Raw genomic sequence first — 14,560 nt, forward strand, 5'->3', positions numbered from 1 at the left:
CCCCTGGAATAGACATAGTCCAGGAGTAGATACTATGATAGAGATAGTAACCCCTGGAATAGACATAGTCCGGGAGTAGATAATATGACAGAGATAGTAACCCCTGGAATAGACATAGTCCATAGAGTAGATACTATGATAGAGATAGTAACCCCTGGAATAGACATAGTCTGGGAATAGATAATATGAGATAGTAACCCCTGGAATAGACATAGTCCGGGAGTAGATACTATGATAGAGATAGTAACCCCTGGAATAGACATAGTCCGGGAGTAGATAATATGACAGAGATAGTAACCCCTGGAATAGACATAGTCCGGGAGTAGATAATATGATAGAGATAGTAACCCCTGGAATAGACATAGTCTGGGAGTAGATAATATGACAGAGATAGTAACCCCTGGAATAGACATAGTCCAGGAGTAGATAATATGATAGAGATAGTAACCCCTGGAATAGACATAGTCCGGGAGTAGATACTATGATAGAGATAGTAACCCCTGGAATAGACATAGTCTGGGAGTAGATAATATGATAGAGATATTAACCCCTGGAATAGACATAGTCCAGGAGTAGATAATATGATAGAGATATTAACCCCTGGAATAGACATAGTCCGGGAGTAGATACTATGATAGAGATAGTAACCCCTGGAATAGACATAGTCCGGGAGTAGATAATATGATAGAGATATTAACCCCTGGAATAGACATAGTCCGGGAGTAGATAATATGATAGAGATAGTAACCCCTGGAATAGACATAGTCCGGGAGTAGATAATATGATAGAGATAGTAAACCCCTGGAATAGACATAGTCCGGGAGTAGATACTATGATAGAGATAGTAACCCCTGGAATAGACATAGTCCGGAGTAGATAATATGATAGAGATATTAACCCCTGGAATAGACATAGTCCGGGAGTAGATAATATGATAGAGATAGTAACCCCTGGAATAGACATAGTCCGGGAGTAGATAATATGATAGAGATATTAACCCCTGGAATAGACATAGTCCGGGAGTAGATAATATGACAGAGATAGTAACCCCTGGAATAGACATAGTCCGGGAGTAGATAATATGACAGAGATATTAACCCCTGGAATAGACATAGTCCGGGAGTAGATAATATGACAGAGATATTAACCCCTGGAATAGACATAGTCCGGGAGTAGATAATATGACAGAGATATTAACCCCTGGAATAGACATAGTCCGGGAGTAGATAATATGACAGAGATAGTAACCCCTGGAATAGACATAGTCCGGGAGTAGATAATATGATAGAGATATTAACCCTGGAATAGACATAGTCCGGGGAGTAGATAATATGACAGAGATAGTAACCCCTGGAATAGACATAGTCCGGGAGTAGATAATATGATAGAGATAGTAACCCCTGGAATAGACATAGTCCGGGAGTAGATAATATGACAGAGATAGTAACCCCTGGAATAGACATAGTCCGGGAGTAGATAATATGATAGAGATAGTAACCCCTGGAATAGACATAGTCCGGGAGTAGATAATATGATAGAGATAGTAACCCCTGGAATAGACATAGTCTGGGAGTAGAATAATATGATAGAGATAGTAACCCCTGGAATAGACATAGTCCGGGAGTAGATAATATGATAGAGATAGTAACCCCTGGAATAGACATAGTCCGGGAGTAGATAATATGATAGAGATAGTAACCCCTGGAATAGACATAGTCCGGGAGTAGATACTATGATAGAGATAGTAACCCCTGGAATAGACATAGTCCTGGGAGTAGATAGATATGATAGAGATAGTAACCCCTGGAATAGACATAGTCCGGGAGTAGATAATATGATAGAGATAGTAACCCCTGGAATAGACATAGTCCGGGAGTAGATAATATGATAGAGATAGTAACCCCTGGAATAGACATAGTCTGGGAGTAGATAATATGACAGAGATAGTAACCCCTGGAATAGACATAGTCCGGGAGTAGATAATATGATAGAGATAGTAACCCCTGGAATAGACATAGTCCGGGAGTAGATAATATGATAGAGATAGTAACCCCTGGAATAGACATAGTCCGGGAGTAGATAATATGATAGAGATAGTAACCCCTGGAATAGACATAGTCCGGGAGTAGATAATATGATAGAGATAGTAACCCCTGGAATAGACATAGTCTGGGAGTAGATACTATGATAGAGATAGTAACCCCTGGAATAGACATAGTCCGGGAGTAGATAATATGATAGAGATAGTTACCCCTGGAATAGACATAGTCCGGGAGTAGATAATATGATAGAGATAGTAACCCCTGGAATAGACATAGTCCGGGGAGTAGATAATATGATAGAGATATTAAACCCCTGGAATAGACATAGTCCGGGAGTAGATATATGATAGAGATAGTAACCCCTGGAATAGACATAGTCCGGGAGTAGATAATATGACAGAGATATTAACCCCTGGAATAGACATAGTCCGGGAGTAGATACTATGATAGAGATAGTAACCCCTGGAATAGACATAGTCCAGGGAGTAGATAATATGATAGAGATAGTAACCCCTGGAATAGACATAGTCCGGGGAGTAGATAATATGATAGAGATAGTAACCCCTGGAATAGACATAGTCCGGGAGTAGATAATATGATAGAGATAGTTACCCCTGGAATAGACATAGTCCGGGAGTAGATACTATGATAGAGATAGTAACCCCTGGAATAGACATAGTCTGAGAGTAGATAATAATGACAGAGATATTAACCCCTGGAATAGACATAGTCCGGGAGTAGATAATATGACAGAAGATAGTAAACCCCTGGAATAGACATAGTCCGGGAGTAGATAATATGACAAGAGATATTAACCCCTGGAATAGACATAGTCCGGGAGTAGATAATATGACAGAGATATTAACCCCTGGAGAATAAGACATAGTCCGGGAGTAATAATATGACAGAGATATTAACCCCTGGAATAGACATAGTCTGGGAGTAGATAATATGACAGAGATAGTAACCCCTGGAATAGACATAGTCCGGGAGTAGATACTATGATAGAGATAGTAACCCCTGGAATAGACATAGTCTGGGAGTAGATAATATGATAGAGATAGTAACCCCTGGAATAGACATAGTCCGGGAGTAGATAATATGACAGAGATAGTAACCCCTGGAATAGACATAGTCCGGGAGTAGATAATATGACAGAGATAGTAACCCCTGGAATAGACATAGTCCACCGGGAGTAGATACTATTGATAAAGATAGTAACCCCTGGAAATAGGACATAGTCTGCGGAGTAGATAATATGACACTGAGTATTAAACCCCTGGAATAGACATAGTCCCGGGAGTAGATACTATGATAGAGATAGTTACCCCTGGAATAGACATAGTCCGGGAGTAGATACTATGATAGAGATATTAACCCCTGGAATAGACATAGTCCGGGAGTAGATAATATGATAGAGATAGTAACCCCTGGAATAGACATAGTCCGGGAGTAGATAATATGACAGAGATAGTAACCCCTGGAATAGACATAGTCCGGGAGTAGATAATATGACAGAGATAGTAACCCCTGGAATAGACATAGTCCAGGAGTAGATAATATGACAGAGATAGTAACCCCTGGAATAGACATAGTCCGGGAGTAGATAATATGATAGAGATAGTAACCCCTGGAATAGACATAGTCCGGGAGTAGATAATATGACAGAGATAGTAACCCCTGGAATAGACATAGTCCGGGAGTAGATACTATGATAGTAGATACCCAGATATATAGATATAACCCTGGAATAGACATAGTCCAGGAGTAGATAATAATGATAGAGATAGTAACCCCTGGAATAGACATAGTCCGGGAGTAGATAATATGACAGAGATAGTAACCCCTGGAATAGACATAGTCCGGGAGTAGATAATATGATAGAGATAGTAACCCCTGGAATAGACATAGTCCGGGAGTAGATAATATGACAGAGATATTAACCCCTGGAATAGACATAGTCCGGGAGTAGATACTATGATAGAGATAGTAACCCCTGGAATAGACATAGTCCGGGAGTAGATAATATGATAGAGATAGTAACCCCTGGAATAGACATAGTCTGGGAGTAGATAATATGACAGAGATAGTAACCCCTGGAATAGACATAGTCCGGGAGTAGATAATATGATAGAGATATTAACCCCTGGAATAGACATAGTCCCGGGAGTAGATACTATGACAGAGATAGATTAACCCCTGGAATAGACATAGTCCGGGAGTAGATAATATGACAGAGATATTAACCCCTGGAATAGACATAGTCCGGGAGTAGATAATATGATTAAAGATATAGTAACCCCTGGAATAGACATAGTCCAGGAGTAGATTAATATGATAGAGATAGTAACCCCTGGAATAGACATAGTCCGGGAGTAGATAATATGACAGAGATAGTAACCCCTGGAATAGACATAGTCCGGGAGTAGATAATATGACAGAGATAGTAACCCCTGGAATAGACATAGTCCGGGAGTAGATAATATGACAGAGATATTAACCCCTGGAATAGACATAGTCCGGGAGTAGATACTATGATAGAGATAGTAAACCCCCTGGAATAGACATAGTCCGGGAGTAGATAATATGACAAAGAGATAGTATAACCCCTGGAATAGACTGGATATAGTCCGGGAGTAGATAATATGATTAGAGATAGTAACCTCTGGAATAGACATAGTCCGGGAGTAGATAAATATGACAAAGGATAGTAAACCCATGGATAATATGATAGAGTTAGTAAACCCCTGGAATAGACATAGTCCCAGGAGTAGATAATATGACAGAGATAGTAACCCCTGGAATAGACATAGTCCCGGGAGTAGATAATATGACAGATAGTAACCCCTGGAATAGACAACCCGGGAGAATAATATGACAGAGATAGTAACCCCTGAGAATAGATAATAGTCAGGGAGTAGATAATATGATAGAGATAGTAACCCCTGGAATAGACATAGTCCGGGAGTAGATAATATGACAGAGATAGTAACCCCTGGAATAGACATAGTCCAGGAGTAGATAATATGATAGAGATATTAACCCCTGGAATAGACATAGTCCGGGAGTAGATAATATGAAAAGAGATATTAACCCCTGGAATAGACATAGTCCGGGAGTAGATAATATGACAGAGATATTACCCCTGGAATAGACATAGTCCGGGAGTAGATAATATGATAGAGATAGTAAACCCTGGAATAGACATAGTCCGGGAGTAGATAATATGACAGAGATAGTAACCCCTGGAATAGACATAGTCCGGGAGTAGATAATATGACAGAGATAGTAACCCCTGGAAATAGACATAGTCCGGGAGTAGATATATATGATAGAGATAGTAACCCCTGGAATAGACATAGTCCGGGGGCGTGAGTAGTTAAAATGATACTAGATAGTAACCCCTGGAATAGACATAGTTCCGGGAGTAGATAATATGATAGAGATAGTAACCCCTGGAATAGACATAGTCCGGGAGTAGATAATATGATAGAGAGATAGTAACCCCTGGAATAGACATAGTCCGGGAGTAGATAATATGACAGAGATAGTAACCCCTGGAATAGACATAGTCCGGGAGTAGTAATAATATGACAGAGATATTAACCCCTGGAATAGACATAGTCCGGGAGTAGATACTATGATAGAGATAGTAACCCCTGGAATAGACATAGTCTGGGAGTAGATAATATGATAGAGATAGTAACCCCTGGAATAGACATAGTCCGGGAGTAGATAATATGACAGAGATATTAACCCCTGGAATAGACATAGTCCAGGAGTAGATAATATGACAGAGAGATAGTAACCCCTGGAATAGACATAGTCCGGGAGTAGATAATATGACAGAGATAGTAACCCCTGGAATAGACATAGTCCGGGGGAGTAGATAATATGATAGAGATAGTAACCCCTGGAATAGACATAGTCCGGGAGTAGATAATATGATAGAGATATAAAACCCCTGGAATAGACATAGTCACGGGAGTAGATAATATGCTGATGATAGTAAACCCCTGGAATAGACATAGTCCCGGATAGAAAATATGACAAAGATAGTACCCCTGGAATAGACATAGTCCCGGGAGTAGATAATATGATAGAGATAGTAACCTCTGGAATAGACATAGTCCGGAGTAGATAATATGATAGAGATAGTAAACCCATGGAATAGACATATCCGGGAGATATAGATAGTAACCCCTGGAATAGGACATAGTCTGGGAGAGTAGAATAATATGGACAAAGATAGTAGTAACCCCAGGAATAGACCCCTGGAATTAGACATGTCAAAGATAGTAGATAATATGACATATGAGAGATAGTAACCCCTGGAATAGACATAGTTCTGAGGGAGTAGATAATATGACAGAGATAGTTACCCCCTGGAATAGACATAGTCCCGGGAGTAGATAATATGATAGAGATAGTAACCCCTGGAATAGACATAGTCCGGGAGTAGATAATATGACAGAGATATTAACCCCTGGAATAGACATAGTCCGGGAGTAGATAATATGACAAAGATAGTAACCCCTGGAAATAGACATAGTCCGGGAGTAGATAATATGACAAAGATAGTAAAACCCCTGGACATGATATTATGACAGCAGATAGTAACCCTAGGAATAGACATAGTCCGGGAAGTAGATAATATGACAGAGATAGTAACCCCTGGATTAGACATAGTCCAGTAGATAATATGACAGAGATAGTTAACCCCTGGAATAGACATAGTCTGGGAGTAGATATATATGACAGAGATAGTTACCCTGGAATAGACATAGTTCCGGGAGTAGATAATATGATAGAGATAGTATAACCCTGGAATATGGACATAGTCACGGAGAGTAGATAACAAATGACAGAGATATTAACCCCCTGGAATAGACATTAGTCTGGGGAGTAGATAATATGACAGAGATAGTAACCCCTGGAATAGACATAGTCCAGGAGTAGATAGATAAGATAGAGATAGTAACCCCTTGGAATAGACCATAGTCCAAGGAGATAGATAATAATTGAATAGAGATAATAACCCCTTCTAGTACGAATAACCCTGGAAGTAGACATAGTCCGGGCTAGAAGTAGATAATATGACAAGAGATAGTAACCCCTGGAATAGACATAGTCCGGGAGTAGATAATATGATAGAGATATTAACCCCTGGAATAGACATAAGTCCAGGGAGTAGATAATATGACAATGAGATATTAACCCTGAGAATAGACATAGTCCGGGAGTAGATAATATGATCAGAGATAGTAACCCCTGGAATAGACATAGTCATGGGAGTAGATAATATGACAGAGATAGCTAACCCCTGGAATAGACATAGTCCGTGGAGTAGATAATATGATAGAGATAGTAACCTCCTGGACTAGACACATAGTCCGGGGAGTAGATAATATGACAAAGATGTAAACCGCAGGATTTTTTATTAATATGATAAGAGAGTAGTAACCCCTGGAATAGACATAGTCCTGGGAGTAGATACATATGATAGAGATAGTGAACCCCTGGAATAGACATAGTCCGGGAGTAGATTAATATGACAAAGATAGTAGAAAACCCATGGATAATATGACTAGAGATAGTAACCCCTGGAAATAGACATAGTCTGGGAGTAGATAATATGACAGAGATAGTAACACCTGGAATAGACATAGTCCGGGAGTAGACATAATATGATAGAGATAGTAAACCCCTGGAATAGACAAAAAGACCGGGTGAGTAGATAATATGACAGAGATATTTAACCCCCTGGAATAGACATAGTCAGGGAGTAGAATAATATGACAAAGATAGTAACCACTGGAATAGACATAGTCCGGGAGTAGATAATATGATAAGATATATGAATCCCATGGAGAATATGACAGAGATAGTAAACCCCTGGAATAGACATAGTCCGGGAGTAGATAATATGACAGAGATATTACCCCTGGAATAGACCATAGTCCGGGAGTAGATAATATGATAGAGATAGGTAAACCCCTGGAATAGACATAGTCCGGGAGTAGATAAATATGACAGAGATATTAACCCCTGGAATAGCGACATAGTCCAGGAGTAGATAATATGGATAGAGATAGTAACCCCCTGGAATAAGACATAGTCCGAGGGAGTTAGATAATATGACAGAGATAGTAACCCCTGGAATAGACAATAGTCCGGGAGTAATAATAATATGATAGAGAACCCTAGTAACCCCTGGAATAGACATAGTCCGGGAGTAGATAATATGAATAGAGATATTAACCCCATGGAATAGACATAGTCCGGGAGTAGATATAATATGATAGACTGATTAGTAACCCCTGGAAGTAGACATAGTCCGGGAGTAGATAATATGACAGAGAGATAGTAACCCCTGGAATAGACACAGTCCAGGAGTAGATAATATGATAGAGATATTAACCCCTGGAATAGACATAGTCCGGGAGTAGATAATATGATAGAGATAGTAACCCCTGGAATAGACATAGTCCGGGAGTAGATAATATGATAGAGATAGTAACCCCTGGAATAGACATAGTCCGGGAGTAGATAATATGACAGAGATAGTAACCCCTGGAATAGACATAGTCCGGGAGTAGATAATATGATAGAGATATTAACCCCTGGAATAGACATAGTCCCAGGAGTAGAGTAATATGATAGAGATAGTAACCCCTGGAATAGACCTTGTCTGGGAGGAGTAGATTTAATAGTGAGACAGAGATAGTAACCCTGGAATAGACATAGTCCAGGAGTAGATAATATGACAAAGATAGTAACCCCCGAATAGACGATAGTCCCGGGAGTGAGATATAATATGACAGAGATATGTTAACCCTGGAAATAGACATAGTCTGGGAGTAGATAATATGATAGAGATAGTTACCCTGGAATAGACATAGTCCGGAGTAGATAGAATATGACCAAGAAGATAGTAATCCCCTGGAATAGGGAGAGTTAGATAATATGATCAGAGATATTAACCCCTGGAATAGACATAGTCCAGAGGAGTAGATAATATGACAGAGATATATTAACCCCTGAATAGACATAGTACCGGGAGTAGATTTGACAGAGATAGTAACCCCTAGATAATATGACATAGTCCAGAATAGAGTAGATAATATGACAGAGATAGTAACCCCTGGAATAGACATAGTCTGGGAGTAGATATAGATAATATGACAGAGATATTAACCCCTGGAATAGACATAGTCTGAGAGTAGATAATATGACAGAGATATTAACCCCTGGAATAGACATAGTCTGAGAGTAGATAATATGACAGAGATATTAACCCCTGGAATAGACATAGTCTGAGAGTAGATAATATGACAGAGATATTAACCCCTGGAATAGACATAGTCTGAGAGTAGATAATATGACAGAGATAGTAACCCCTGGAATAGACATAGTCCAGGAGTAGATAATATGACAGAGATATTAACCCCTGGAATAGACATAGTCCAGGAGTAGATAATATGACAGAGATAGTAACCCCTGGAATAGACATAGTCCAGGAGTAGATAATATGACAGAGATAGTAACCCCTGAATAGACATAGTCCGGGAGTAGATTATATGACAGAGACAGTAACCCCTAGAATAGACATAGTCCAGGAGTAGATAATGACAGAGATAGTAACCCCTGGAATAGACATAGTCTGGGAGTAGATAATATGACAGAGATAGTAACCCCTGGAATAGACATAGTCCGGGAGTTAGATAATATGACAGAGATATTAACCCCCGGAATAGACATAGTCCGGGAGTAGATAATATGACAGAGATATTAACCCCTGGAATAGACATAGTCCCGGGAGTAGATAATATGACAGAGATAGTAACCCCTGGAATAGACATAGTCCGAGTGAGTAGATAATATGACAGAGATAATTAACCCCTGGAATAGACATAGTCCAGGGAGTAGATAATATGACAGAGATATTAACCCCTGAATAGACATAGTCTGGGAGTAGATAATATGACAGAGATATTAACCCCTGGAATAGACATAGTCTGAGAGTAAGATAATATGACAGAGATAGTAACCCCTGGAATAGACATAGTCTGGAGTAGATAATATGACAGAGATATTAACCCCTGGAATAGACATAGTCTGAGGAGTAGATAATATGACAGAGATAGTAACCCCTGGAATAGACATAGTCCAGACTTAGATAATATGACAAAGATAGTAACCCTTGGAATATGAAGACTTAGTTATCAACCTCAAATATATCGATAGTCTGCTTTAAATCTCTTTCTATGTAGCATGTAATTGTCATATCATCAGAATCCCAAGTATCTATGTAGCATGTAATTGTCATATCATCAGAATTCCCAAGTATCTATGTAGCATGTAATTGTCATATCATCAGATTTCCCAAGTATCTATGTAGCATGTAATTGTCATATCATCAGAATTCCCAAGTATCTATGTAGCATGTAATTGTCATATCATCAGAATTCCCAAGTATCTATGTAGCATGTAATTGTCATATCATCAGAATTCCCAAGTATCTGTGTAGCATGTAATTGTCATATCATCAGAATTCCCAAGTATCTGTGTAGCATGTAATTGTCATATCATCAGAATTCCCAAGTATCTATGTGGCATGTTATTGTCATATCATCAGAATTCTCAATTATCTATATAGCATTTAATTGTCATATCATCAGAATTCCCAATTATCTATGTAGCAAGTAATCGTCATATCATCAGATTTCCCAATTATCTATGTAGCATGTAATTGTCATATCATCAGAACTCCCAAGTATCTATATAGCATGTAATTGTCATATCATCAGAACTCCCAAGTATCTATATAGCATGTAATTGTCATATCATCAGAACTCCCAAGTATCTATATAGCATGTAATTGTCATATCATCAGAATTTTAAAAAAAGAAGAAGGATCATATTGTGAAAATAAAGATAAAAAAAAGAATCTAACTAAATGACAAAGACGGTAAATGTAAGCATCCAATTTCCTGATTTGTTCACACAGTTTTCCAATCATACTACATTTGGTATACTTAATCTGTATTTGCATATTACAGTTAATTATCTACCTTTGCTGGTAGGTATGGATTATGACAGCATGTGTTTGCAAGCGTCATGTCATAAGCTTTGGAGAAAAGACAAGAATAGCGCTCATAAAATAATGTCGTCACAATGGTACCTATCCACAAGGGAGCTTACTCTGTAATAATGTCGTCACAATGGTACCTATCCACAAGGGAGCTTACTCTGTAACATGTAAAGACAGCATATTAGTAGGAGTAAATAACAAAATAAATCATTCTGTATATTCATATTTTACAAAGAATGCACTAACATTAATTCCATTTCTTGTTCCTTCTATCCTATCAGGCAAAGTCAAAAAGGAGACTTGTACTAGGCCTTAGAGAGGTAACCAAACATCTGAAACTTAAAAAAGATAAAATGTGTGATTATCTCCCCTAACCTGGAGAAGATTCAGTCCAAAGGTAAGTACTGGCATACTTCTTTATACAAATAAACTGGTTTTTATTCCATGGTTTTACACTATTTTATTATCTAGTTCTCAAATCTATTTAAATTTCGTTTGAAAAAAGTCTTTGTATTGATGTAAAATACATAATGTCTAGATAAGAGGCTGGGATAGACAGGGTCGGTTTTTACACATTATGCTGTAAAGCATCTTCATGGGTATGTGTAATTCTGATATACTATTGTATTTTCCTTCCAAATAAATATCATTTATGTGTGTATTAATATTTCAATCGTTTTTGTTAAATATTTGAATCTTTGATGTTGATAGGTGGCCTGGACGATGCACTAAACAACATCCTGAACTTGTGTAATCAACAAAATGTGCCATTCGTCTTTGCACTTGGCCGACGATCCCTCGGGAGGGCTTGTGCCAAACTTGTACCTGTTAGTGTAGTCGGTATATTTAACTACGATGGTACAGATGTAAGTTTTACTGGTTTCATTTCTTCAAGCATGAAGCTTAAGACATTTCAAATAGCTATTTATAGCTATGTAACATGCATGCACATGCATATTTTAGCAAGTGTTAAAGAAATAATAATGTTTTACTCAATGTAATGAAGACATGAAATAGGATACAGTCAAACCTGTCTATAAAGACCACCTAAGGGACAGGAGGAAATGGTTTTTATAGCCAGGTGGTCTTTATTCCCAGGTTGAAATGTATTATTTTAGATGAATCAGAATCATCAGGAACAGGCGAGTTATTTCCCTTGTGGGGAGGTACCAATTGCGACATCATTCTTTTGTGAAGAAAACTCGGGTTGTATAATCTAAAAACTGACATTACAATCAGAAGCACATTACGTCACAATCAATACCTACCTGCAAAGGCAGATAAATTGTTAGCTTGATTTGGAAACTTTAGCTTTCATTACTAATATTTCATTGTAATGTTTTACTCTATTGTATCTAAATTATTGTTTGTTTCCCAGGATAACTTTAAAGGTCTAATGGACCTGACTGAGGAGGCTCGTCAAGCCTATAAGGAGATGGTGAGTGTTATAGAGAAGGAAATTCGTGAGTATCCGACGCGTGGTGCTGCCGCCTCGGCCCCTCATATCTACGCCCATATGGGGCATTCCCGGACCCCCTCTGGGGCCAGCGTCCTATCCTTCACCAGCAGTATCCTGTCCGAACCCATCTCTGAGAACTATCCACATTCTGAACCGGAAACTGATAGCAAAGGATATGAAATCATAAAGGATTCTCCTGAACTTGATCAGTATTTTAGCTCCACCAGTGCAATTCAGAACCAGGGTATTCCATATCCAATGGGTAAAGGTCGACAATCAAAGGTCAAGGACTTTGATGATGGGAATGAAGCTGATACAGAAGACTATGGTGAACTACCGCGGGTCAGAGTTCAGACCAGCGGGTCCGGTGATGTGGATAAAGACAGTGATAATGATTCGGAGCAGGGTTCTCGGGACACTGTGGAGGAGCTCCCTCATATAGACTCTATACATAGTAGTACGTACGATCTCAGCACAGAGATTCTCTCCCAACACTCAGGACGGACCATAGAAAACTGTGAGGCGATGTCCACGCATTCTTCTCGGACGTTAGGTGATGGTAGTTCTACAATTCTGGCAGAACCTGGGGATAGATCGAAGCATGACACGCCGAAAAGTATGGAAAGTCCAAGTAGTACATTACAAAGAGGAAAGGTGATTGACGAGGAGAGGATTCAGAACTGGGTCGACGAGACTCAGTCACGACTCGAAAAATCTCCAACTTCAGTGTAGTACAGAGGATAGTGACAATACTAACAGTGAGAGTGAAACGGAGGAAAATTCTGTCAGTGAAAACGAAAAACAGGATTCTGTGGAGGTGAAAGGTCAAACAAAAGAATTATCACATGTCGAGAAAGTTCAAGACCTTCACAACAACAGTGGCAAAACTATAGAAGGTCAAGTTTCTTTTAATGATTTAGGTCAAAGTGAATGTGATCTCAATGTCAAAGTTCAAGGTCATAAAGAGGTGAAAAGTTAAAATTTGGTTCATAAACTCATAAAAAATAGTGCTAAATATCCGAATCAATTCCATTATTCCTGGTGTTGTACAACCTTTTTATTGTAGATACCAACCAGTATAGTTATTCCATGTAATTTAAAGTCACATTACCTGTATTTACCAATCTGCCCAAAATTTTTCATGATATAGAGAAATTTTGAGGAAAACATTCTGCGATACTAAGACTAAATTGAAGTCGAGATGGAATGGTAATTATTCAGAAATGTTTGGAATCATATTGATAGCTTATAAAGGTTAAGCAGGTCCTTTTCTTTAAAACAACCAAAGTTAACAGATGTTATGAAATAATAGCTGAAAACATTACAAGATTGTATTCTAGTCTTTTTGAATTCTTATACATTGTATATTGGTTATGAACTTTCTGACTAACAACTTCAATTGCCGCGAGTTTTAAAAGGCGTGTTTACTGTATATAGGAACATCAAGTTTCAACTACTGCTGTAGCAATACTAGTTTGAGAACATTAGAGATATTCTTGGTACAATTCTTGCAGCTAGTTAATACTGGTATATTTTTTTCACTATCAAAAACAGGAGCAGAAGAGTTAGCATTTTTCTTCAGTTACAAAAGTTACTTACTTTACACCATTACTACCGTTGAAAAGTTTGAGCTTCTAATTTTACTTAAAGTTAAAATAATTTTATTACTAAAAATAATTAATTGCATCCAAAAAAAAATCCATGCACTATATCCTATATGAATTAGTGATTGCTCATGATCATGCACCAAAGGCACAATAAATTATTTTATATTTTTTTGTGTCAATTAGACATATATATATACACGATTAAACACAATTATTGTTCAAGTGATGAATATCATTTATGCTCTGTCAGCAGTGGAGCATCTTTAAAATAAAAATGCTAAGTTGGTTTCACAAACTTTTGTTGTTAATTTCAACTGTATGCTATATTGACACTATAATGTATTACTGATCATGATTA

At 38.2% G+C, this 14,560-nt stretch overlaps 1 protein-coding gene across 1 annotated transcript in view; it reads left to right on the plus strand.

Moving 5' to 3' along the window:
* Nucleotides 1-14,307, plus strand: part of LOC138306455 (selenocysteine insertion sequence-binding protein 2-like) — a 42,481-nt gene extending 28,174 nt beyond the window's left edge. Inside the window, 5 exon segments of the mRNA XM_069246916.1 lie at nucleotides 11,418-11,474; nucleotides 11,476-11,533; nucleotides 11,848-12,002; nucleotides 12,515-13,306; nucleotides 13,308-14,307. Coding sequence (XP_069103017.1) covers nucleotides 11,418-11,474; nucleotides 11,476-11,533; nucleotides 11,848-12,002; nucleotides 12,515-13,306; nucleotides 13,308-13,574 — 1,329 coding nt within the window. The 3' untranslated portion in view covers nucleotides 13,575-14,307.
* The last annotated feature ends 253 nt before the right edge of the window (nucleotides 14,308-14,560 follow it).

Source organism: Argopecten irradians, chromosome 13 (assembly GCF_041381155.1).
Source record: "Argopecten irradians isolate NY chromosome 13, Ai_NY, whole genome shotgun sequence".
In the NCBI taxonomy this organism is placed as follows: domain Eukaryota; kingdom Metazoa; phylum Mollusca; class Bivalvia; order Pectinida; family Pectinidae; genus Argopecten; species Argopecten irradians.